This window comes from Artibeus jamaicensis, unplaced genomic scaffold (assembly GCF_021234435.1).
Source record: "Artibeus jamaicensis isolate MK-2021 breed Jamaican fruit bat unplaced genomic scaffold, CSHL_Jam_final contig_797, whole genome shotgun sequence".
In the NCBI taxonomy this organism is placed as follows: Eukaryota; Metazoa; Chordata; class Mammalia; order Chiroptera; family Phyllostomidae; genus Artibeus; species Artibeus jamaicensis.
This window is the reverse complement of record NW_026521977.1, coordinates 11,048,301-11,075,252: the sequence shown is the minus strand read 5'-3', so window position 1 is coordinate 11,075,252 and position 26,952 is coordinate 11,048,301. Positions and strand designations below refer to the sequence as shown.

Sequence of the window (26,952 nt, the reverse complement as noted above, 5' to 3'; positions counted from 1 at the left end):
GCGACATAGGCGCCACACTAAAATAGCGAGGCAGCCTTCCCCTCACTCCCCCTTCCCGGTTTCTTGTCAAACACCTGAAGAGAAGGGCAGAGTCACCAAACTGGAAGAGTGATTTCAACAGATCCACAGTGTCTACAAAAGAATAGTTAATTTATGTTCTGCTTTAAAATGTATAAATGACTTGTAATGCCCAAGTATAATATTCTTTATCAACACTTGGTTATTTTGTACCACGAAGTTGCAAACATACTGGCAGTGTTTCCCTCTCATAAATTAAGAAACCTGAGCATAAAGACGAACACACCTCGTGTGTACAGGAAAAACAAGGTGCAAAATTCACATTTGCTTTTGTTGCTCCAGGATGGAAGGATTTCACACCTTAATATAGGACCATATTGCCCACAGAGTTCCATGTAATTGCTTTACTTATGACACAGAAATCTAATTCTGCTTCCGTGCAATTTAACAGATTTATGGAAAGCCAGATGTTAGCAATTACGGAAACCGACATTATTCATATTCTTGGTAATACAGACCTGTTTGCTCTGCACAAAACCAACGTAATCTATTACACATATCCCAAGGCAGCCAAAGGGAGGCGGCACCCTATTTACATAGAGCAACTGTTGTTCTCTGCTGAGCAAACACAGAGACATTCACCATGATACTTACCCACATCATCAGACGGCCAACGACAGACAAGCAATGAAACAAAAACCAGACAAAGTATTCCACACTCAAATCTATAATCATTAAAGTGTACTCGGTCTTTTTTTCTTATTTCAAGTAATGGCTCTCTCTGATTTCCTTGTGTTGCTCCTTGTAAATTCATTATTTAAATGCTCCATGCCCAGATGAGATTTTTTCCCAATAAAATTCCATGGCTAAGCTTACATTAGAAGTCATTTTCTTGCATTGATATTTTCACAATCTCTGAAAGCTATTATCGTACTCAATTTTGCTTTAAAAAATGTCCGATTGTGCTTTAGTCAATCTGCTTTGTTCTTTAATTTGAGGTTCTTAGGTTACTTGAGTATGTAAGAAAACACAATTCAGGGATATTTATATCAGCAGCAAGCAAACCAATCCCAACCTAGCCCCAAACAATTTTCCTACTCTTCAAGAAAAATGGCTTTGCAGAAGTTTTAACAGCATAACAGCTGTAACGGTACCTGCCTCGGGGGCTGGGACTTCTACAAGTTGATTTCAGAGATCAAGGGAAACATTTTTCCGCTAGTGGTTTAGTAGCAGTTAGGTCAAAGGAGAGAACTTTTTTTTTTACCCCCCTTTCCTTTTTCTTGAGTAATTTTCACAACACATATGCTTTTACTTTCAAGCTCAAAACAGGTGATGCATCAGCAACACAATTTAACCTGGGGTTTGACTAGCCAGCTGTGGGTGCTCTGACTGGGAAATCATTGCCAGATATTAGTGGCTTGAAGATGAGAACAGAGCTTGGGGGCTTATTAATGATAAACAAGACAGAGCACAGATGCCTCTCCCATAGCTAAAGCGGCATCACTTCCTTCACGGTGGCAGAGAAAACTACAGACAAAAACACACACATCAGCAAAGGAGGTGGAAGAAACAAGCAGAAAAATCTGAGGCCTGAGGGGGCTTGCAAAATACAAGGATAATGAAATTTCAAACTGCATAGTATGTTTCAGGTCAGAACAAAAGAGACAACAGCCACCCTCTGTCATGTGCTAACCATACCACACTTGGCTATATCATGTGCCGTTTAGAGTATAGACTGTTGAGAGTGGGTTAATGTACTTAGGATACATCGGAGAAGATTTATCAGCATAGCGAGGGATTCAAACTCATCTTGCTCCAGTGACATATGAGGGGTTTGGCCTGAAAAGATACAGACTGAAAGATTGGTGAACTATGGCTTCATCTATTTGAGATGCTATCATGAATCTCTTTGGAAGAAGTTCCAATGCCCATTCCATGTTAACTCTTCAGTCTTGTTACTCCTCCAGTCCTTCTGGGGTCGGGAAGAAACCCTATCCTATGGTGTTCCTCTTTGGGCTCAGTGTGTACTTTTGTTACTCTCCAGTGAGTCTTTCTCTCTTCCTTTAGCTGTGAAGACTCTCTCTTAAGCAAAGGAAAAAGAAAACACCTTGCTTAGAATCACTCTTACCCTATCTACTTCCTGCATTCGGGTCTTACTTCCTGATGCCTACAATGAGCAGCTACCTCATCCTCTCCTAAGTGGTTGTAAGTTTTCACGTGACCCTCTCCAAAGCCTAAGTCCTGAAGGTTCACATGACCATTAGTTTTCAAAATCAGCAATCTTTACTTAACAAATATTGTTAACAAATATTTGTTAAGATCTTATGGCTCTTTTCTTGACCCTTCCAGGATATAATATTGCCCTATTCATGCTCTTATTTCTTCATTCATCAATTACTTGATTCACCAGTAACCATCTATCAACCAATTAACTATTTATACATGTATTTACTGAGCATCTATTCACTCTGTCTTATACACAGTGCTATGGACCGTGGATAAAATGGACAAAGAATACCTACATGATCTTTAAATACAAACCATGTAGTTTTCTCCCATTTTTTTAAGTTATTAGTCTTTCCTGAGCTTCCATCTCTGCTTTTTGGTTCATTTCTCCTCAGTGGAAGTAGTATAACATACCTGTTAAAAACTAAAGGTTTGGAGCCCAGCAGTTACAGGTGCCAGTGAATGTGGCCCATTGTTCCAGTTTGCCTGGGACTGAGGGTCCATGAGATAGATGAGTTTCACAGCTAAAATCAGGGACATTCCAGGCAAAGGGGACAAATGTGTCAAAGTCATCACAGTCCTGTCCCTACAACTTATTGTTTGTCTGACTCCAGAAAATTTGCTGAACGTCTCTGAACATTGGTCCTGTCATTTGCAAAATGTTGATAAAAATATCCCCTGGGACAGTCTGCTAATTTATGAGTCGGTATGTGCTTATCGTGTAGTTCTCATTCAAACATGATTAGCTGCTATTGTTGTTATTATTTCTGTTTGCATTGTCTGTGTATTTTTTTACCTCATAGAAATTAACTTGTCTCATGAATTCAACGGTCCTAACTCTTCAGGATGTACTGCAATCTGCACCACCAGCCCTGAGTTCTAATTATGCAGCCCCTGCCCCTGTCCCCACCCATCTATTTACTGAGGATTTTCACTTGGATTCTGAATTCTCACACAGCTTTTCACGGATTTGATCGGTTCATGGGACAGCCCAACCGAGGAATGCTAATACTCCAAGCTGTCTCACGAGCCTTACTCAGTACACCTGGCGCTCATACTCAGTGACTAGTATAGAAAGAATAGAGTTTGCTGACACTCCATGAACTTGCCTTGATCACTGCCCACATTTTATTTATAGGCTGCACACATGTAGGTGTTTTACTGCAGGTGGATTAAACAGTTTCTTCTAGGTAGGAAAACAAGAATAAAATAAAAGCATGGCAGCCTTCTAAATTAATCAAGTTGGTTTATTTTCTGCTACAAACAAGTCATGCTTAAGTAGTTATAAAAATTGTTTAAAATCAATTCAGTTCTGACCAGTGGAGAGAATAAATTTAAAAATCTATACATATTAAAATACTTGCTATCCAAGGAGAATTTTACTGCATAGAGGCTACAGCATTGATGCCAATGACTTTAGATTTATACATTTTTATACCTGCCTATAGGTGGGATGGTGAGTTGTGTTATAGCTGCGTCAGCATCACAGAGAAGTAGAACAGGTATGTTTGTACAAATTACTCAGTGCCTAAAGCTGGGCCATATACATTCTACTGTTATGTTTGTTTTATTGTTTAATCTCTTTTAAAAATATATCACCCTCAACTGAAAAGAATTACCCCTCTTGTGCTTCAATTTTGTTACTGTATCTCTTTATGTTACCCTGTTTGCTTAGTTGTGAACAGACTCTTCTATTTTTGTTCTTCATTCAAAGCAATATTCTGGTTTTTCTTTGTGTCTCCCACCACATTTTACAGTGTGTATCACCTATTAAGAAATGTAAAGCCATGACTTCAAATTGAATCTGGTTGAGCTGTGGTTTTAAGAAAGGACCCTGTCCTTTCGGTTCTCGGTTTTCTCTTTGGTAAAATATAAGAGTCATATAGAATATTTTCTAAGGTCATATCCACTTTCAACTTTATGTGAGTACCTTCCTAGGACGGGGCTGGCATGTGACTGGTGGCAGATGGAGAACAGGATAGACATCAATGGAAGAAGCCCGCTTTGGTACAACTGAGAGATTTTTCTTAGAATTAAATAATCTTCTTGGACATTCCACGTCTACTGAAACATCTCTAGTCTCTCTGAATGAGCATTTGCTAGCAGGTGCCAAAGAGAGAAGGTTGCCCAGGGAGCAGTGTGGTCTCCTTAGTGACAAACACGCATGAGGAATGCGGCCTCGGTGAAACCGAAACTCACTATAATTTGACAAATCATTCTCTCGAGCAAGTTATCGGATGAGAAATCACTTCTCTCTCCCATGACAAGGAAAGGTTTTAGGCACACAGAGGTCACACAGTAATTGCATGTACTCCCAGAAATACCCTGCAACCTATCAAGAAATCAAAGGCCAAAAAACACAGTCAAAGGTACAATTCTCAAGTCATGTCTCAGCCTAAGCAACAAGAGGGTCAAATGACAACCCCCAGGAATTCAAAGACCTGCCATGACTATTATTTACCGTTTCCATTCACCACTGTGTGTATTTTGGTCTCTAACTTCCAAGAAGTGGTTAAACCTCTTCCAGAAACTGTCCCAGTACAAGGAGAGTCAGGGTGTGATGAAGGACCACAATTCAGACCCCCACTGCCAAGAAGGGCAGAATCTACTGAGACCAACAAACTATAACTAAATCCAAATGTGATCTTACGGTGTCTTTTCATAGACATTTTCTTCTCTAGGATTTTCTCCCTCTCTTCATATTTCGTCCCATAATCAACTGTTTGGTAAAAACCAATATTGGGCTGTCTCCAATTTTGAAGGAATATTCTCTGGAAAGATCTAGAAAGCTTTTGGTGAAGCAAGGAATTAGAGGCTTCAGCTCTCTCAGCTCTAGACCTTTGAATATTCTTTTACCCTAAAGGAGGTTAAAACTCTAAGGAGCAAAACTAAGTTGGTTTCTTTTTTTTTTTTAAATATTAAATTTTATTTAGTTACTTTTCAAGTACATTTTTTTTTCATCTATTTCTCCCATCCCACCCCACCCTCAGTCTCCCCCCCTCTCTTCCGTTTCCCCCCCCCCCAGTCCTCATCTCTGTGTCCTTCATACTTGTTCCTCAAAATCCCTCCCCCTTTTTCCCCTTAAGTTCCCTTCCCTCTCTCCTCTGGTCGCTGCCCACTTGTTCTCTATTTCAGTGTCTTTGTTTTTATTCTGTTTGCTTGTTTGTTTTATTCTTTAGCTTCCTGTCAAAGGTGAGATCATATGGTATTTAAGAAGCAAAGATTCTCTCCATGAGCGAACTCTAGTCATGCTCCTCAGAGCCCCTTTCTCAACAAGGCCTCAACTTTGGCCTATCAAAGGTGCAGACTCTAAGTACAAATGATTTTGTCCACTCCCCTCCATACTTAAAAAGCCCCAGAATGGTTTTATGAGCAAACACTAGCATAATTTCTGATAGCTCAAGGCCACATCTCGATGACTGCTGCCCTCTTAAGTTCCTGACTGGGAAAGCTCGAGGCTGCCAGAGAAACTTCGGTCTGTTCCAGCCAGCACCTGAAGATGGGACCTGCCTCCCAGTCTCTGAGGAAGAACAGGAGCCTAACTCCAGGGAGGCCAGGTACAAACCCAGACCAGAAGGATTCACATGGACCAAAGTCCCCTTCCTGCTCTTTGTAAGTTTCCACTTCCCTCTTCCCTCTTACTCATTCTCCTTTGAAAATGCCCAGTCACCTCTTCACAAATCAAAGTTGAGTTCAATTCACAGTGGACCCTTGTCCCTATTGCAATAGTTTGTCACTGATTAAAATCTGTCCTTACTGTTTTAGTGCCCGGCTTTGTTTATATTTGATGCCACCCAGGCTGCTAGAGCAAAAACAATAGGAGTTCTTGACGCGGTTCATCTGTGGTCCAGCTCAGCTCCTCAGAGTAAGAAGCATTTAGGGGCCAATGTTCTCATTAGTAATATAAACAATTACTCTGAGTCCCTTTATTAATTGCACAAATATTTACTGAGCACGTATGATATGCCAGGCACTGGGGATACCATAGCAAATCATGAGGCAAAATTCCTCCTCCTGGGTAGGTTGAATTTTAACAGGGTGATGCAAACAATAAGGACTTTCTTTCATGCATCCTCCCAGGAACATGCAGATGCTTTGCTACCCCGGCCATCCCTGTGTACTTTCATTGAGTCATGATGAACGCAACTTCAAGCCACACTGATTTCTATCTTTTCATTATGTATAGTAACAATATTTACTACAGTCTTTGTATGTTATATTCTTCAGATTTTTCAAAATGCTTTCAAATTCATGACCTACTTTGTCCTTCCAAGAAATTTAGAATGTCGGCTCTATCATCATCTCTGCTTAAAAGATGCCCAAAATGAGGGTCAAGTGGTCATTGCTTCTCAAACATTTCTGCCAAGTTTGTCTCCCTGGCAGGAAAGAGTGAACTCATTTCTTGGAATCCAGGATATATATAAAAGGGAAACTATGAGTCTAAAATTTATCTGAGATTTAATGTTTTCTATTTTAAAAATTATTTTTGCCTTCTAGTCTATAATTTAATTAAGATTTTTGGATAGATCACTTTTTTTCCCCTCAACCCCCCAGTAGAGTGTGATTTCTCTTCCAGGTGTGTGCACCTGTGGATGCAGAGGCCTGTTTCAGCAGGCCTCTTGTTCCCCGGCCTGAGAAGTACAGGAACAGGCAGCACAGGGTGGAGGACCAAGCCCAAGGCCGCACGACTAGTGAGGTTCTGAGTCAGAACGAAGCACCAGCATCTTGACTACAGGTCAGGCTTGTCCCACCTCATCACACAATGGCAGGCTCCTGACTCTGCAGAAAAGAAGTACAGCAACAACTGGCGAGGACCAAATGGTAAATCTCATAGACACCAGCCAGTGCACAGGTTCTCTAAATATTAACTGATGCTCGCTATCTGTAAAAGGTACTAATAGAATAATGAAGGCAAGGTCCCTCTCTAAAAACATCACAATTAACCAAAGTAGACAGAATCCTTACCATCTATCATGTAACACAGCTTATTCCCTCCTGTCCATTTCTGTGCTGGGACCATCACAAGGGCATCTTCCTGGTTTCCCTGCCTAGGTCTCTTCAAAGACAAGCTAGACTAATGGTCTGATCCTGCAGTGATCTCATTATCTCAAAGATTTTTTTCCAGGAAAATGACCTCGTTTGAGTTGCCACAACAAGGTCATATACCTAGAAATTGTCAGGAACTTGTAAAATCCATATTTTACTTATATGTGTTCCCACTAATGGCTTTAGTAAGTCATTTCACGGCTCGTCTGCTGAGAAATTCTTATTGTGTGGCAAAGAAAAATTCATAACAAACTTGAAGGGTTGTTATGAAAAATACAAGACAAAATGTTAGCATGCACTAGTTTCTTGATATTGAGCATGGCCAATAGCTGGTAAATTCTTACCAGCTCTTACTTTTTTTCAGGGGAAAAGCATTCCGAGCAAAAAAAATAATAATAATAAGAGAATAAAATTGTACATGTTGCAGAAAATGACATCGATGCAAAACATGGTTTGAAAGTTTGGCAGAAATACTACTATATTTATATAGTTATTGGGTTGGCCAAAAAGTCTTCTCTGTATTTTTTTCTGTAAAATGAAAGACATATATTTCATTTTCACCAATAACTTTATTGCTCTGGATATTTTGAATGTCGTCTATCTCCTGCTTAGTTTCTAGTGGGCAGAGGCCAGGGGTGATACTTCCAACGCATAAGACGGCTCTGTGGCAAAAAATTATTTGGCTAAAATGTGAATACTACACCAAGAAACTTCACAAATCGATCAGAAATGTTGACACATTCGATCAGTCACAGCACCTTCGCCATACACTGCAAAAATCTTTTTTTCTGCATTTCAGTTGTTTTTTTTACCTTTCTTGAAACAATATAGCTTAATATGCTGAAAATGTTGCATATCTTCTCCCATCTTCAATATTACAATGGCTGCGCAAAAATTCACCAATTTTGTTAAGTTTTTAAAAAATGCACACTGATACGACAGCTGTCACAATACGATCTAATAAAATTGTTTCAAATGAAGTTGAAGACAACTAAGCACTACTAGAGCCATTGTGCAGAAGAAAACTAAACACACTTTTTGGTCAATCCAATATATTTATATTCAAATATAAATTATGTCTTTTATATTATAGTGGTTGCATTTTTAAAAGTATCAGAGTGTTTTCACAACAAAATTAAGGTTACAACCACATTGTAAGGCACTGATACTAAGAAATCGGGCTCACGACTCCTAACTCCTTATCCTAGAACCTAAGACTCCTTGTGCTCTGGTCTCCACCTCTATTTTCAGAGCTCCATTTTTGTCACTCCCCATCTACAACATACATATATATATATATATATATATATATATATATATATATATATATATGAAGTGATATATATATATATATATATATATATATATATATATATATATATAGATGGCAGTTCTCCCACACCGGAAGTCTCTCACCGTCCCCAGGGTACACAGTGATTTCCTTCATGACTGCCTATTCACAGTGCTATTCTAGCCTGAAATACTGACCTTCAAGCCTGTTTTACCTTCTCATCCTACAGATCCCATGAAAATATAGTTTCCGTGACAGATTTCAACATACACTGCCATTCCCCCAGGCCTCAACCCCAAGAAGAGTTAGTCACTTTTTTCTAAAGTCTCTGATTTTTATTTCTTTATGTATTTGGTTACTCTACAGCTCAATTCTCCCCTAATTCCTGTCCACCTCCTTTCTTCCCATTCCTGACTGGAAGGGCATTCTCTCTGGGTGTCTAAGATTCCCTCATGGACTAGCATAGACCAAACCCTCTCAGTAAGGGCCTGCTTAACCAGTGAATGGTGAGGTTATGCTCTTTATTTGGTCAGAGTACAGCAGGTTAGATTTCCCTGCTCACAAATCCACAAGTAAATATTCCAGAGCAACATGAGTGACCTCAAGACTAAAATAAACAATGCGATATTCATTTCAAAGCATTGTAGATGCTGATCTCTAAGTTGCCGCACAGATGGGGTCTTTGGCCCTAAGACATTCAGGCCTGAAGTCTCTGTAATGAAACATTTGCTGGCACTGTGCTTTAAAAGGCAGGAAGCTGATAATTATGTGAAATTCAGTATCAAGGATGCTCAGAAACAGGAAAGGTAGGCAGGGGACCCTTCCCTGAGATGGAACCGTAAATCTCCGTGGAGAACACTGAGAAATTAGATGAGAGTGGTGACTGGAAACACCAAGTCTGGCTCTTCAGCAGTGGTTTCTACATTGTTGGGGTCAGGGTCATTCTGAGACCCCAGGAACACTGCTTCTGCTTCCTCCCAAGGATGCACATACATCCACACACACTTGCCTGCAGTCTCAGGGCCTTTGTGGACACCTCCAAAGGCTTTCAAATAACCCCCCAAGCCAGAGGTTTTCAAGTCCGAGTGAACATTAGAATCAGCTCATGGGGGCTTGTACAAAAACAGATCTCCAGGCCTTGATGCCCAGATTTGCTGATTCGGTCAGTCTGCAGTGGGGTAGGGAATTTTCATTTCTAACAACTTCCCAGGGGTGCTGATGCTGCAGGTCTGATGATCTCACTTCTAGAATCCCTGCCCTAGGCTCCATAGAACACTGAGCTCATAGGCACTAATGTTCAGGCAACTATTGTTAGGAGTGCCCTACTCATTCTGTTGTCACTTGGCTGGAACTGCCAAGTCTTCAGGAAGAAAGTAAAAAAAAAAGTTAAAAATCTATGAAGAAGATTTTGCAGGATATGAGTTTCAAGATCCTGTGCAAAAAAAAAAAAAATCTAAGTGCCTCTGTTGCTGCTTGATCTTGCCCCAAAAGCCAAGTTCATAGTGAAAAGGCCTTAAAGAAAACCATAACCACATCACGAAGCTCCTTTTAGGGAAAAATGTCAGTCTTTCCCTGTGTACCCGCCAGCTTTAGTCCTCCTGTACCAGCCAGCGCGCACCAGCCAGCGTGCACCAGCCAGCGCGCACCAGCCAGCGTTCACCAGCCAGCGTGCACCAGCCAGCGTGCACTCCACGCCACCCACAAAGCCTTCCGCACAGCGCCCATCTCCACTTGCTTCCTTTTCTCAGAACTCCCACTGGGCCTATTCACGCAATACAGAGTTGTCACGGAGCACTTCCTGAGATGGGCACGCCCCCTCTTTCCATCCTAGAATCTAAATAAGCAACTGGCTTCTAATCACTGCTTTTGAGCTCTGTGGCCTGCGACATCACATTTCCAAATCTTCATTTACCCCAGCGGACAGGAGAGCAATCGTCACAATCTTATTTAAAAATTAGAGGGTAGGCTGGCAAAATGAAAAGGAGACAAAATATCTATTCAAAGGAGAACTACCTCTGTCAAAAGCCTAAGGAGTGACACCATTTAGCTGAGAGACAAAACAGCTATTCATACCTAAAAAGCCTTTAGAAAACAATCACTCAATATAGTATGGTAGCGATGAGTGATTTTCATTTTATAATGATTACAACAAAAAAGAAAGTAATAGACAAAAAGCCATATGTGAATGATTTCTTTACACGAAAATTAAATAATTGTATAAAAATTGCTGGTCTGTAAAGAACAAGCAGTGTGCTCAACACATTTCTGTTGCAGAACTGAAATAAAACCTCTTTTGAACAGCTCATTATTCAATGATACTGAATAAAGAAGGTTTTCTAGAAATTTTTGGAGTAGGGTATATTCATAAGTTTTTAAGTCATTATATATTGTAGAGTACTAAATCTGCAAGGTGCCTGGGAGGGAAAGGGATTTTAAAGCCAATTACATTTGGGGCACTAATGATGCAGGCTCTGAAAAGCCCTGCAGTTAATAAACCAGTGAAGTTCCATTAATTTAGAATTTCCCAAATATATTTCCTAATAAGACCCACTGGTTAAAAACACCGGGCATTAGCCTCCTAAGACGCCGAGTTTGATAAATGCTCTGTTGGAGCCATTGCCCCAGATGGGTTTTAACTGCTGAGGCCAATTGCGGGAAAAAGAAAAGGCTTCAATCAGTCAAAATCACTTTATTGTTGCATTTCTTTATGCCAGGCGGAAAGCAGACTCCAGGCAAAACTACGTGGCCCACAGAGCAGAGCCGTGCTTCTCAGTTCAGTGCGGCTGGGGACAGGGGACTGTCAGCCACTCGGGCTTCAGCTGCGAGCAGAGGTGAGCGGGCCTCCTCACCCGCTTGTCAGGTGTGCCTGTCTTTTCCACTCATTAGCTTTTGATCCCCATGACGTTGACTGGACAGCATCACGTAGTAATACTGGAAGTTCCCATCACCTGGAGGCCACCTTTCAGCATGGAGCAAGGTGATCAGGGGGACCTCCTAGATGGCCGCCGTCCTGGATGTCTACCTTCTGTTCAGTTATGTGTGGCCCCCAGAATACACTGGCATGGAGCAAAGTCTTAGTTCCCCCACACACACATGCAAAGGAACTAAATGAAGAAATCACGCATTGTATACCAGGGTGTATCTGCAAGAACACGATGAAGTAGAAAATGAGGCAAGTCGCCGAATCATCATCACTATTCACACCCTAATTTAATCCTTTCATAAGTTATCTCCAATTAATAAACAAATGACTGAAGCGACTGTGGGAACAGGAAAAACACGGGTGCTTGTGCACTTGCCACGCAGCTTGATGTGCTTCCCCGCATGAGCTGTCTGCCGCACAAGGGGTTTTTGAAGGTCAAGTGGCACACGGTTGGCATTTAATAAATAAAAATGTGGCTATTATATTAGCACTTGTACAGCAAGTCCTTAGCAAGCAATAAAGAAGGCAATATTTTTGCCACTTAATATTTCGAAAATATTAAACATGGACACAGTTCTTAGAAAGGAATGACATTTTCTGGAAGAAGAAATTGCCCAGGCATTAACTGTATGACCATGCACAAAATATTAAACATCTTCATGCCTCAGCTTTTTTTTTTCTCTTGTTCATTAAGCAGAGATTATATAACAGTTCCCATCTGGTGGACTTGTTTCGAGCATAAAATGAGTTAAGAAGTGCAAAGCTCTTAGAAGAGTGCCCAGAATATGAAATAAGCTGTTGATCTTAGCTATTATTAATATTTATTTGTATACCCACAATACACCTAAACCTGCCCATCCTTAGGTCTAATCCTGCCCACGTAGTCTTGTACAATTACGGGATCTCTTTGATCACACTCTTCCCTATTCACCTACATATTTTACAAAGTTGACAGTTTTATAGTTAATTACAATCAGATCAGAATGCTATTGGTTGGCTCGCATATGTTGATTCTGTCTCCAATTTGGTGTTTTAAACTCTCTAAAGAATAAATTCTTTGCATCCTCTGTATCACCTAGATTAGTGCTAAGACCATAGCAGATTTGTTTTTATGGATAAAATACATAAAACAATACTAGGATACTTTTGCAGAGTTTTATTTTAATAGCATCCCAATTTTCCTTCTCTTCTTTATCACCCATGCTCTCCACCTGGACTAGAACTGTGGTTCTCTGGCTCTGCATATATGAAGCACTGCTTCAAAGTCCGAAGTAGTCTCATGTGCTCCGTAGCTAATCACGACTACCATCAGGAAGGTGTTGGAGCAATAGGGAAGTTGCCATGGAAAATTTCCTAAACAAGCCCAAGGGTGGCTTATGGGATAGACTTTATAACTGGTTTGCTGGGCTGTTAGAATAATTCCTCAGAATGTCTGGTTTTAGTTCCAAAGTTTAAGTGGAAAACAGCACATAGCCCTGTTCTGTGTCAGCCCAGAGAGCCTGAGGGTGAACAAAGATCCGTGGGTTCACACCTGAGTTTAGTGCAATGAACTTGGTTCCAACAGCATTTTGTGAAGTGTTTATCACTGAAGCCGAGGAGGAACATTTACCTTCCTCTAGATGTCCCAGAATGTCCCCGGCTATCCCATATGCTGACCACCTGCAGGCTTATGTACATATGGCTGGTTTTGAAGGGGAGCAGAAAGCTTCCTGAGGGTCTGAGGGGACCCAGTTCTCACCTGATTTAACATCTGCAGCTGCATGTTCATGACCACTGGCCTTTTTCTACTCTGGATTCTTATCAGCAGAAGTGCAGAGAAGGTGATGATCAGTGAATAGGCAGGTGATACCACTGTCACGGCTAAGGTGATATCAGATCAACTGTCAGGAACCCACCACCTTGACCTCCTGCCCCAGCCCCACAACACTGGCCCTGAGGTCAGTGGATGACATAGATTTTCGAGGCTCTTGGTCCACACAAAATCCTGCGGCACCTCTCCATGTGGGCTGCACTCATTGTCTCTCATTCTCTCCTTGCCTTGTCTCACTGACCTCCAGCTGCTCCACGGAACGTCTTCTTTACCCACACACTCATCACTGACCTTACTCCTGTCTGGAAAGTATTACAGGTGTTAACATATTAAAGCAGAAACTTTGAGGGCAAACACCCCTGAATTATGGCCTCTGTGTGCCATTTATGGGCTGTCAAATTTGGGACGAGTTATCTTAATCTTTGGGGCATTTCCTCATCTTTAAAATGATGATAGCAGGGGCTTCCTTCCTAGGCGAGGTGTGGGAACTCAAGCAGACATTTCAGGGCATTCCCTGGCACGATGCCAGCCACGTGGCGTAAGTGCTCAGTTAGTGATGCTGGCTGACTCGGTTGAACACTCAGAACACAAGTGCTGAGTCTGCTTTATCCATGTTATTTTATATAACACTCACGATTACTCGGTAGCAACTTAGGAGGCTGGTGCTTTTGTAAGTTGCTCAGAGCAGCGCCTGGCACAAAGTAAACTCTCAATGTCAGCTCTTATTGGCATTGCTGTTTCTGTCTTCGTTTGACAGGTGAGGGATTTGAGGTGAAGGAACGTTAAATATTGACTATCAGGACCTACTACTCGCCAGGATACCTGCATAAAGAACACTTATATTAGGAAAAAATCCACCAGCATGTATTATTTTAATCACTGTATGCTAAGGACACAAAGGCTTAGAGAGGTTATATATCTTGCCAAATGCTGCTCAGCTAGAAAGTGGCCCAGTTGGGATAGCAGTTCTGAAGATGGTCCATATCACTTCCCAGCTTCAGATTTTGTGTTTCCACATTTTCCTGAGCTAGAAGGTTCTTCCACTGAAGTATAAGTGGCTCATTCATACAATTTAAAGTAGCAACTATATTTAATTCTCTCTTTGTCTCTTTACCTTTGGATTCTTCATATAATGAAGGGAAACCAAAAGTAGTCAATTCAGCTCAGTTGGGATTTGAATCTAGGCCTATGTGGACTTAGCACCTGCCTGGCCACTACATCACACTGTTACCTGCTCAGGCCTCCTCGCCCCCACCCCGCAGGGAGGTTTTGCACAGGGAGCACCTCCAGGATCCAGCCATTTTCACCCCCACTCCTATGAGCACCAGGCATCAGGCAGGACAATAGAATCAAATCATTCTCAATCAATCAGCCCCAGCACACGGACCAGTTAAAACTGAAGTCTCCTTCCCAAGAGACTGCACAGCAACCTTTCCTGGTTGTCCTATGTGGCTTTGCATGTTGATGGCAGTGGCGGCAGCAGCTCGGGCCAGTTCCAGTGGCCGGAGGGCAGGCTCCGGAGTCTGGGAACCAAGCTCTGTGGAGGAGGCGGTGCTGGGAGGCCAAGAGGTGCCTTGTTCCCAGAGAATAGCTTGTGATCAATAAAATGGGGGCTACTGGGATTTGAAAATCATGTTTGCTACAAAAAAATGTATGAGCGATATAATTTAATTCAATACAAATATAGAAAGGATAGCAAAAGACCTCAATTGTCCCCGAGGCTATAACAAACTGATGAAAAGGACAAGCCTGACCTGGTAAGTTCCATAAAAGTGGGACAAATATATAACTATGGGGACATAAAAGAGGGAGGTGTTTTTTATTATTAGAGAAAAATCTGTGACAGTGATTCTCTATGTTTAGCTGCACACTCTTTCTAATCACTCGGAGATTTTAAAAAAATGACCTCAGGAAGTCCCAAGCAGACCAACTGAATCCAAATCTCTGGGGTGTGAGGTCCCCTTGTAGGTGTTTTTGCAAAGCTACTCAGGTGAATCCACTGTAAAGCGTATTTGAGAATCACTGGCTTAGGGAGAAGGGCCTCATCAGGATTTTGACAAGTGGAAATGGGGACAGAGGGATGCTCAGGAAGCAGCATCCTGGGAAAGGAGCAGAGAAGAGAGAGTGCCGGGCTTGGACAGAGGGAAAGATGTGTGTGAGTAGGCTTGGCGGTCCATGCAGAAGATGGGAGGCAGCAGCGGGGAAACGTTCACATGCACGAGCAAGTTGGATCACGGTGACAGACTGGCATCTGATTTTTAAAATACGTAAAATCCTGCTTGTAATATATGCCACTGTTAATTATATATCAGTTTTCATTTCTTAATGGCCCAGATAATTATGCCAAGATAAAAAGGCAATTGCTCACAACTTCTGTTAAAATAAGAATCAGTGGGATTAAGACGACAAACAAATGAAAAATGTCCTCACAGTCGCCGACAACAGAGTGGTGATTACCAGTGGGAAATGGGGAAGGGGGGCGGTAGAAGAGGGATGAGGGGAGATGAATGGTGACGGAAGGAGACTTCGCTTAGGGCGGTGACCACCCACCGCAGTATACAGAGGATGTATCACAGAACGGCACACCTAAAATTTATGCAATTGTATTATCCAACATCACCCTAATAAATAAAAAATAAAAAAAGAGATAAAATGTAAAAAAATAAGAATCATTGTTTCCCACCAACACGGTATGCAAACACAGTGCACTGCAGCCTACAGGGAGAGCAGATCGCTGTCATCCTCTCTGCCACGCCACTCGGCTAACTTCTGTTTGACCTCTCTTTCTCAGAATTATAAAGCTACACTAAAAAATGAGAGAGAGACATGCACACACACAGAGAAAGGGAGATGCTTTGCAAAACTCAAGAATAGTGATTCTTTCAGCCTCAATAATCGCTAAGTCTAGTCATTTGTCCAATAATACGATCTTAACAGGACAATCTTTAAAATTTTTGGTGATGAAGTGGCAGATTGTGCACAAGAGCTGTTCTTTGGGATGTCAATAACACTCAAAGTTTACAGTAACTGAAGTCAACAGGGCAGGCGGGGTCACCCGCGTCTGACAAAAACTGCGCAGAGCGTCGTGCGGCTGTTCTCCCGAACGCCTCCCGCGCCACCTTCAGGTTGCAAACAGGCGCCCTCTCTGCTACTACCTGGGGAAACCGCATAGCTGAGTGCATGTAGCGGAAACACTTGAAAAATACTTTAAAAGATTGTTTTAGAAGCTGGTTTTTTAAAAATATAAGCATTAGGCTTATTTTGATGTGATAATTTTTAGTGTCATTAAGATGTGTTCTTATGTGCTCCCTTCAGCAGCGCATAGACTAAAATTGGAACGATACAGAGAAGATTAGCATGGCCCCTGTGCAAGGATGACATCCAAATTCATGAAGCGTTCCATATTTTTAGCCAAAGGGGGTGGGTTCGAGGGTGGGAGGCAGGGATGGGTGGGATAGGAGGGTGTGATGGGGTGAAAATGGAGACAAGTGTACTTGAACAACAATAAAAGAGAAGAAAAAAAAAGAAGTGTTCTTATGATTCAGAACATATCTGGTCACAAGGCCCTCAAGAATGGGATCTTACCCCCATCACACCCATATTGCCACAAGGCTTAATTAATACCGTACTGATGCAAGGGTTATTCTCAATAAATATTCTTTCTGAATTAAGACTCACATGATTTTGTGATATAAAATACCTTGTGCTAAGCACTATACTCTACAGACCGAATTACATCAAACTAGAAAGAAAATGAACCTGGCCTGATATTTTGATGGTCTATTCTTTCAATCATTTGCTCATCAAATGCCTACTATGTGCCTACATTGTTCCAGAGCTGGAGGTGCAGTGGTGAAAAACAGATGAGGTCAGTGCTGCAGGGAATTTGGGTGTTTGTGGCAGAATACATTTATACACATGCACATGCATGGGGAACTTGAAAATAGCAAATGCTATAAAAGATGTAGAAGAGAGTGAGTGATGTGAACATAATGAGGTAACTGGAGAAGGACTACTTCAGATAGAATGGCCTGGGAGGATCTCCTTGAAAAAGAGGCTCTGCTGCTGAGAATTACATAAAAAAGAACAAAGTCATACGACAAGACAGGAGTTGAGTGTTCCAGACACGGAGGACAGCAAAGGCCCTGAAACTGGGTGAGTTCACTGTCATGTTGAAGGAATGAAAAAATCAAAAAGGCTAAATATAAATATGTAGGGCATGAGTCCAAGAGTTAGCCTTGAAGTCCACGCGAAGAAGTTAGAAATTTATCTTACATTCAATGGGAAGGCAATCCCAGGTTGAAACAGAAAAGTGATAGGAGCTGAGGTATACATCTCTTTCACCGAGAAATAATTCTGAGCCAACAGAATACCCCAAACTACCAAAGACTAAGTGATGCTCATGTGTCTGTTCTTATTGCGACCCACTTACAAAGACATTTCTACAGGTGTGGGAATAAACGGGAATTCAGATTAACAATTACCCAAGGTAAAACTCTGTTCCCCTATCAAGGAATCCAGTTTGCTGAGGAGTTCCCATCTGCATGGGAACATGCACCCACCTCACCAGGCACAACAGAGACGAATCAGCAGGTGAGGGGACCATGACATCTGTCATCTTATCACAGACATTTATGAGAGTGACAGGGCACTAATTGATATAATTGATAACTATATCAGAATGACAGGTATAAACTGAGGCTGTCCCTGGGACTTGGGGTATAGAGTCACCCTTGACCCAGGCTTGAGTCTCCTCTTATAGGAAAACAGCTATGTGGGTGGGTGTCATCTTTTCTGTGACTGTGTGTCTTTACCGGGCACATGAAGTGGTTGATTTTTCTTGTTTACTGCACAGCAGCCACCAAAGGGTACCCCTGGAGAGACAGAGCATGAAGCCTGTTTCGTGCTCCCAGTCTGGTCAGAGAGCCCATCAATGGTATGGTGGTACAGTAAGTGGAACCACAGAAACATACACCAGAAAAAGCTCCCGAGTTAGCAGAGGACAGGAGCGATGACTCCCATGGAGACATCAAAGACTGATTTCTGGAGGCCTGTTGACACAAGAGCTGTTTGATCTAGTCCCACTCACCCAGCATCTATTTACACTGAGCTGCACACACACGGGAGTTCTGAGCTGTATGTAAAGCAAGCATATGAAGACCTAGGATAAATGCAAACTTCTTGCTGAGGTTGCATTAATGATTAAAAAAAACGTGTATAAAGTAGGGGGCAGAGTGTTGAATATGCAGGAACACTTAATATCATAATAACTGACATTTGTTGAACATTTAACAGATACAATTAATTCTCACATCACTCATATGAACTAGCTCCGAACATTTCCATCTTACAGATGAGATAACGCAGGTAAGGCTAGAAAATACCTGGCCCAAGGTAACCTACTTAGAAATGGCAGAGCTGGAACTTGGCTGAAGGCAATCTGGATCAAGGGCCCATGCCTTTAACAACTACACAGCGGGCTCCTCAACAGTAATATCAGAACTGTGATGGATAATTTATGCTGTTGCCCATTGGTCCCTAATTCATCTTTGCTTTAATGTAATCTCAGGGGAGAAGTTAGAAAAACCACTAAATGGATCTCAGTAGCAACCTCTAAAAAAAGAAATGCAGTGAACAAAGACACCAAATTCTCATTCAGCAGTGTGAGCTCTAGGGACCCGCGGTCAGAATGTATGCCCTCTAGGTCTGTCCAAGTCACTGTTAAGTATTCAGTTGAGTCCATGTGACCTGAAATAACTCAACTGGCCGAGGTTCTCATAGAAACAATTCCACTTTTGATCAGCTGTTTAGATTTCATGAAAGTTCTAAGGTCTTGAAGGTGAAGAACTCCATCTGTTAACTTCCATTCAGCATTTAATAGAACCACAAGTAGATCAGTGATTAAAGGGGACCTTGCAAGGATGGTGGTGGTAATAGCAACAATAATAAGGTCAATGCCACTCTACATTTGTGTGTTGTTTCAAAGCTTACCGTCTTTAGCTACAGGTTATCCCACTTATCCCTAACAATGTATGTGTATTACTATCCACATCTTTACGTATTTACAAGCGAAGGCATAGAGAAACGCAGTGACCTTTGTAGTACAAAATCTGCCATTTAAACTAAGCCTTTGAAGTCCAGCAACATTTCCTTCTCTCTCACAGCTGTGTCTCAAAGAGTTCAAGCTTCCAGCAAGCCACCATCATGTCCTTCAGAAAGAACTCAAAGCCTTAGCATACAGACCACCTTTGTCCTCCAACTGCCCCATTCATGTATGAAATTCTAAAACCCCACACTGCATAATCCCTAGCCTAATCCCTGAGTTGTGGAGGGAGGAAATTTGACAACTGATGACTTTAACCAGGGAGGGGTCATAGTTGAACACCAGGAGCTGAACAGAGTACCAAAGCTGGCTGTCCCTCCTGCAAGGGGCCTGATGGATGGAGGGCATGGCTGAAAGCCGCTTACCAATACAGGACTCCCCGGACAGTGAATAGGTCCCATCGTCATGGAAACCGCTTCTGCACTCACAGTGGTACCACCCTGGCAGGTTAACGCAGCGGGAGTGTTGGTGGCACTCAATGATTCCCTCTGTACATTCATCAATATCTGCCTCAGAGAAAAACACAAGCCCACCAGCACATTAATTTCTTTCGACACTAACCTTTCAGCAAACACCTAAAACATGCTCATGTCAATATATCAATTAAAACTGGTTAGTCACCTCAAATGAAAGTTACAGGAAGAACCAAGTCCCAGTTTTTGCAGAATCCAAATTGCAAGCTTTGCTGTCAGATGCATTGTCATATATTGAACAATGAAGGAGCTCATGGTCATGAAGACCTTCCCAACTCCAACTGTTGTGTAGGCTCCTGGGTCATCAAAAACTAAATCGAGGATGCTTAGCACAGTTTTGTTATTGAGTGCATATCCCTTTTCTCTGATTCATAATTCCAAAAGAGTAATTCCAGATATTATTTGATATTCTTGGGTCATATCCATGAACAAATAAGTTCAGGGAATTCTAGATTAAATAGTGTTAAAATGATTTTTTATAGTGCAGTTTCAGAGACTTATCACATTTATAAGCCCTGCAAAGCTTAGAGAGGGGAATAACAATATGCACTGTTTCTCAAATATATTTGGCTGGGGATGCTGGTGTTCTGGGGAGCACAGTCAGGGAGGTGCTCTTCTAATTCTTTTAACTGCTGATTTACTCGAGGACTTGATTTCTGACAGTCAATCAGAGATCCTCATTCTTCAGCCACTGCTGATGAGAGACAGTGCCCTGGGCTTCCTTTGCTCTAGGATCTGGCTTTTTAGGATCCACCAATTCCTGAATCATGCCTAGATTCTGCAGCCCAAAGGCTTGTCACTGAGCTGAAGCAGATGACACTTTTGCAGAAAGATGAGCTGTCAACTGTGACACCAAGGTCAGCTCATTCTCTCCATGTAATTATTTCTTGGAAGATAGTCATTGCTGGCTGGGAATCATCCCCTCACTCTTCTGGAAATACTGAACCTTGGCAGTCTTATATGAATGGAGATCTAATTAATATAGGGATAGAACACATAATGATCAAAACCCTCTTTGGAGTCTTTCCCAACAGCTCCCTGCCATAGGCATCTGCTCAGAGCAATTGGCTGCCATCAGTTCTATCACCTAGACAAGTTGTACATGCAGCTGCACGTGTCGTTTGAAACCTGTCACTCTCACCTCATGGCCTTCCAGCCACGTAGAGAGAGAAAAGGTGTCTCTTTACTCTGGACAATTCCAGCTTTAGTTCTGGCTTTTTCTGCCAACTGCCATCTTCTTCCTTTATGGCTTATATGATTGGGTCCATATAGTCCTCGGACATACAGCCTCCCTTAGGTCTCTAAAAGCCACCAGGACCCAGTGCTTCTAGGGTACCTTCTGCTCTTGCAATTGGGCTTGTGTCCACTTACTATAAATCCCCAGAAAATGAATTTGCGACAACTGTGTTGTCATTTCTGAAATGTTACAGGGGTATGGTTCTGTGGGACATGCCTTGAATCACTGAAAAATTTAATAACTGAAATAAAGAAGTGATGGAGGCTACGTTTCAGAGAGGAAGGGCTGACCCTAGGTGATGGGTCAGTTTCATATGTTTTGAGTACGGGTTACCAAGGGACACACACATAACTAGAAGGCTGAGTTTCACAGGTCACTTCTCTGTGTTCAGCTGAAAGAACCCTCTGCAGTGGATCAGCAACAAATTGTTGCTCAGACATTTATTTCCAAAGCTCCTAGAGGGGCCGTCATGATCCCCACAGACCCCGTCACTTCTGGACTACCAACACTATTTAGGTAACAGCCATCTAGCCACAGTTAGTGTTGAAGGAAACCAGGAAATTCAGAAGCAAAAGCTTCCCACATAAGCAAAATAACTGTACACCCTAACTGGCTGGAGAAAGGCCTGGTTCACATCTGCTGCCCCTTTCATTCTCAAAACCACCCCTGTTTGGAGGATAAATTATTTGAATACATTACAAATAAGTCCTCCAGCCTTCAACTTAATGGGCCATTTCTAGGAGGAGGAGTGGTGGTGAATGAGGTGCAAATATTTTTTCAATTCACAGATATTTTTATTCTCAGAACAAGAGGATAAGAAAGAGCAGTAAGAGCTTCCATGTTCCAGCGGGCCTGAAGTTATTTGTGTAGGGCTGCCACGGGGTGTAAGGACGGTTGGACAGGTATCCATCTACAATGGCCCCAGGGACCAGGAACCCCAGGCTCGCATCGGAAATGAGAAAAGCACTGGAGATACCCCCTGTCTGGGAGCTGCATTGCCAGGGACTCACTGGGAATAACCAGGGCTCATCACACACCGTTACCTGGTAACAAGGCTACACATTTCTGTTCTGGGGGTTTACACTTGAAGCCGAAAGTGTCTTTTTCTATGCAACCAGACTACTTGAGATGTGCTCCCAAAACTGGCCGTTTCTTCTGCACAGTCATGGCAGTGGCAAAAGCAACTACCACAGACCCAAATCCAGAACACACTGGAGGCTTTTTGGTGACATTTTGGGGGCTTTCAACATTTTAAGTGGGCTGTGGCTGCCTTTGCCCACAGAGATCTGCTTCTCCCGGTCAGCACTTGCCACGGGCAAACACACGAGACAGATGCTCTGGGAACAGGTCTCGGTCAGTCCACTGTGGATCCGACTCTGTCTCTCAAAGATTTTTGATAAATCACAGTGAGCCCGTCAGCATCACACAGGTTGTCAGCCATCCCAAAGGGAATGAACAAAAATAATCATTTTTCCCTTTATAACAACTCCTAGGGTTGTGTTTAAATTTCAGTTTAATCGAGCACAGACCTGAAAAGGGGGCAGAGGAAACAAGAGATGCCCGGGGGTCCAGAGTGGAACCTATGGTATTCATCTCTGTGGCCTCCATGCCAAGTGCTGGTGACGTAATAGCTCACATCCCAGCCCAGGCCACACAGCTAACAAATGGTGACACCAGGTTCAGAGTTAGCTAGAATCTGTATCTGTCACTAGTTTATCATGTCATCTTCTTGATATATCAAGAAAGGAAGTTTTATGCAACAATAACATTTATTCAGTACTTTAGATATGTGTTGAGCTGGAAATATGTGCCAAGGATGAATTTTGTGGTAGCTGGAAAAACACGTGACTGCTGAAACCTAGAATTTCACGATCAAGGGGAGGAGATACACACTCATCCTTCAGATCTCACCAATGTCACCTTCTTCTGCTCCTCCAGCTGCACAGTCCCCCATCTCCAGGGACTCTGCACACACACACTTCCATTCAAGCACACATCTTACTCTATATCACAGTTATTTCCCTTTTGTGTCCATCAGTCAAGTGCAAATTTCTCAAAAACAGAGACCTCTTAGGTTTACATGTCTTGTGACAGTATCAAGAAACATGAAAGTGCCCTCCAAACATTTGTGGGAATGAATGAATGAAAAAAAATGAGTGATAATGGATTAAATGAAAGCAACACTGAAAAGGAGCTGTAATACAGATTCAAAGGACCACAGCATCTCCTGCTGTTTGCAAATCACAAAGATGCCAAGTCAACTCACAAAACTAAATGCAATGAGGTTAGTTTAATCTTTACATGTTATTTGCCTTTAAAAGACACCATGTAGTTTCCATTTAATACTTTGCTTCCATGTCTAACCTTTAGAGAGTTTTAAGGCAGTGCAACAAAAAGACAGTTAATATAGCCTTCAGTGAAGGAGCTTACCTAGAGCTTGAGTTTTTTATGAATAATGAAAAACAGATGACAAACCAAGGTTTTCTTCATAGGATGCACCCTGAGCAACACATTTAATCCTATTTGGAATGTGCAGTGAATTTGCTACCAAAATCCATTTGCAAATGAATCCTTTGATTCTTATAAAATTCTACTCTCTTGAATTGGATGAATGTCTTCCTTCACCTGATAACCTCCCTCTCAGACTTGCTGCTTGCAAATTTACAAAAGCAAGTTTTTCTTAATGCTCATTTCCACGGAGATACTTTTGTATTTCATATTAATTGGTTGACATTCACAGTCAAGTACGGGCTTAACATGCACTTGGATGCCATCTTTTCTCAGCATTTATATAGTGGGCAGGATGAGTCATAAGAAAAACTTTTGAGACTTTCATTCATTCGAAAAAAGCTTAATAGAGCACACATGTGATGCAGAGATGAAAAAAAGGTTCCTGTGCGCCAAACTGAAATGTAAAGAAAATAACTGTGGTTAAGAACATGGAGTTTGGAGAAAACCATGGCTTCAGAGTCCCGCTCGCCATCACACTAATACATTGTTTAGATTTTTCCAAGTCTTTGTTTTCTCATCTGTAGATTGAAACGAATAAAATGAACTTGATTGAGTGGATGAACAGAAAAGACTCAAGAAAAATCTATTATGTTTCATCTATTGTATAGGATATTACCTTTGGGCTCTATATTGCCACTTACAACCAGAAGAAAGGGGGGGAATCTAATATTCATTTGTAATCAGGAAACTGGTTGGGACTGCCAGTGACTTCTGCAACTTTAGAAATATTCATTTATATTTTGAGATAACTGTACTTTTGTAAACATTCAGGAATAGAATCTATGAATCTATAATATATACCCCATTAAAATATAGATTCTCTCCTCCCTAAAATTGTCATATAAATTTAAGTGCAATTAGTAACTTAAAGGCCTGCGGACATAGCGAACACAAACATAATTATTGTATAATAGTTGCAGAATGCGAGGACTGGTTTCAACAGGGCACACATCAGAATGTTTGAGGGAAACTAAAAGGACCAGTAACTGAAGCAGAGATTCTGCAGTAGAAAGAGGCCAGCATTCCCACCCCCTCTTCCCTGGTTCTCAGGGATGTGTCCACAGCATACCTCCTTTGCAGACAGGTGAGGCCATTGGAATAAGCTGGAAATAAGGCAGTGCCACCATGGCTTTCCAAATCCTCTTGTTTGGGCCTCCACTCCATTGCCACCTGCCCATGGGGGAGTGGCAGGGGACTAGGGTACAAGGAGACCTTGGAAGCCCTTTGTGGAAAAGGGCAGTGTCTTTGCCTGGCTTCTGCATGAAGAGCAGAGCCTTCCACAGGCCAGAAACTGTCACAGACTATGTATGTACACAAATAGGAAAGCCATTTCTGTCTCACTGAGCCATTGCCCAGTGTGGGGTACTTTCCCAGTATTTTCTGTTTTGAGAGACTCCTTTCCACAGTGAGGGGAAAGACTGTGCGCAGGTCAGGACTCACACAGACACAACCTCTGCAAACAAAAACAAGCCAACAGGAAAAAAGCCTCAGCACTGGCCATTGATTACTCAGGCAGCTGAAGGAATAGGAGAAGTTCTCTGCTTAAAGTTGAGTCAAGATAACAACAAGCAAATGAGACAAAGCTTTGCGGTCACATGTCCTGGCTCTCTTCCTTTCCAGCTGTGTGACTCTGAGCAGGCGATTTATCTTTTTGTAGCTTCAGTTTCCTTAGCTCTTAAACGAGGATGATATGCCCAGCTCATAATGTTGTTTTAAGGATCGAATGAGATCAACGTACAGCCACTCTACAAAGCTCGACAGGCAACCATGAGGCCTGCAAAGATGAACATTCTCTAATTTCTAATCCCCACACAGCCACAGAGAAACACCGTCCGTGCCAAAACAGTTTCGAGGTTTCAATTTTCCGCACACACAATGAAAGGATTGCGCTGTAGCATCCTTCCGTCCTCTTCCGGCATGAACACCTGAGGTGACTGGAGATCTGGGCTCCGGGACTTACGCCTTCATCTGCTACTAGCCAGCTAAATGGCTGCTATAAGGTTTAAGTGACCTCTTTGTACATCATTTGCTTCTCCAGCCAACTGTAATTTTTTTTAAAAAAATGCATGTTCTGTCTGTCTCACAGACTAAACTCTGCCAAGGTATGAACAGGCTCTGGAAGTCAATTAACTGCTACAAAAAATATACAGTGGTATCATTATTACTGCTTCTTCCTTGTAAGTCCTGACTAGCTACTCATTGGGGTCCATTCGACTGAAAGGTGCCCGTTATCATAATGGTGTCATTGGCACTAGATCTGTGGCTGTCTTCCTCGTGTATATCTTTTTTTTTTACTGACCTGGCACAAGAGAATCGGTTTCTTCCTGGTTTATACTTTCTAATGTTATCTCCAAAGTCTTTCCTTTTGTCTGTTCATTTTCTAAACAAATCATCCCCAAATCCTTCCATAAAGAACCAATTTATTTGCACTTCAACCCTCCTGTCTAGTCTGGAGACTCGGATAAACGTCTCTGAACTGCCCACTAATACAAATTCATATACTAACTTCCACTGCCTCAGGATTAGCTAATCTCAGAGGCATCTGCCTCTCAAACTCATCCTGCCCGAAGTATCACAGAACACACCGAGTGGGCAAAAGTTGATTTACAGTTGTGAGTACACAAAACGCAGAGTTTATTCTTGTATTGTTAATTATTATCCATGTGAACAACTGTAAATCTACTTTTACCCCACCCTGTGTTTATATCAGAAAAAATAGGCTTCAAACTAGCCAAGATAAAAAAGACATTTCATAAAGTATCAATTCATTAGGAAGCTACAACTATCTTAAATGGCGAAAGTATTTAATAAAGCTTCAAAATGCATAAAATGAAACTGAAGAACTCAAGGGAAAAACACAGGAATCCAGAGACCTGAACATCCCCATTTCAGTCCTTGATGGAGTAAGTAGACAGAAAAAACCAGTAACATAGAGGACGTGAACAACACTGAACATCACACCCAGTCCCCGCAGCGCACTTATTTTTGCAAGTGCACGTGGTATGTTGAACAAGATATGACAAATAAAATCATCTAAAAATAGTCAAGAGACTGAAATGTGACTGTGTTCTCTGACCACACAGAATTAAATTAGAAATAGAGTAACAATAAAATATCTAGAAAAGGCACAAATATCTGGAGTGTACATCATTTCCAAAAGCCTGTGGATTTAAAAGAGATCACAAGGAAAATAGAAAATATTATGAACTGAACAATAATAAAAATACAGGATGTAAAATCAGTGGACACCAACCAAAGCGATGCCTCAAAACAGATAAGTGGCCATAAGGCTTACATTTGAATAAAGGAGTTTA

General features: G+C 41.8%; 1 protein-coding gene and 1 non-coding gene across 3 annotated transcripts in view; one reads left to right on the top strand and one right to left on the bottom strand.

The window, feature by feature from the left end:
* Positions 1 to 26,952, bottom strand: part of NELL1 (neural EGFL like 1) — a 734,878-nt gene that overhangs the window by 36,484 nt on the left and 671,442 nt on the right. The window contains exon 16 of one of the 2 annotated variants that reach the window (XM_037162229.2): positions 19,783 to 19,923. The exons of the other annotated variant lie outside the window; for it this stretch is intronic. Coding sequence (XP_037018124.2) covers positions 19,783 to 19,923 — 141 coding nt within the window. The remainder of the gene's footprint in view (positions 1 to 19,782; positions 19,924 to 26,952) is intronic. 2 annotated transcript variants of the gene reach the window in all.
* On the top strand, positions 16,617 to 16,723 carry LOC119061668 (U6 spliceosomal RNA). Its single transcript, XR_005084833.2, has one exon. It is a non-coding gene; the product is annotated as a U6 spliceosomal RNA (small nuclear RNA).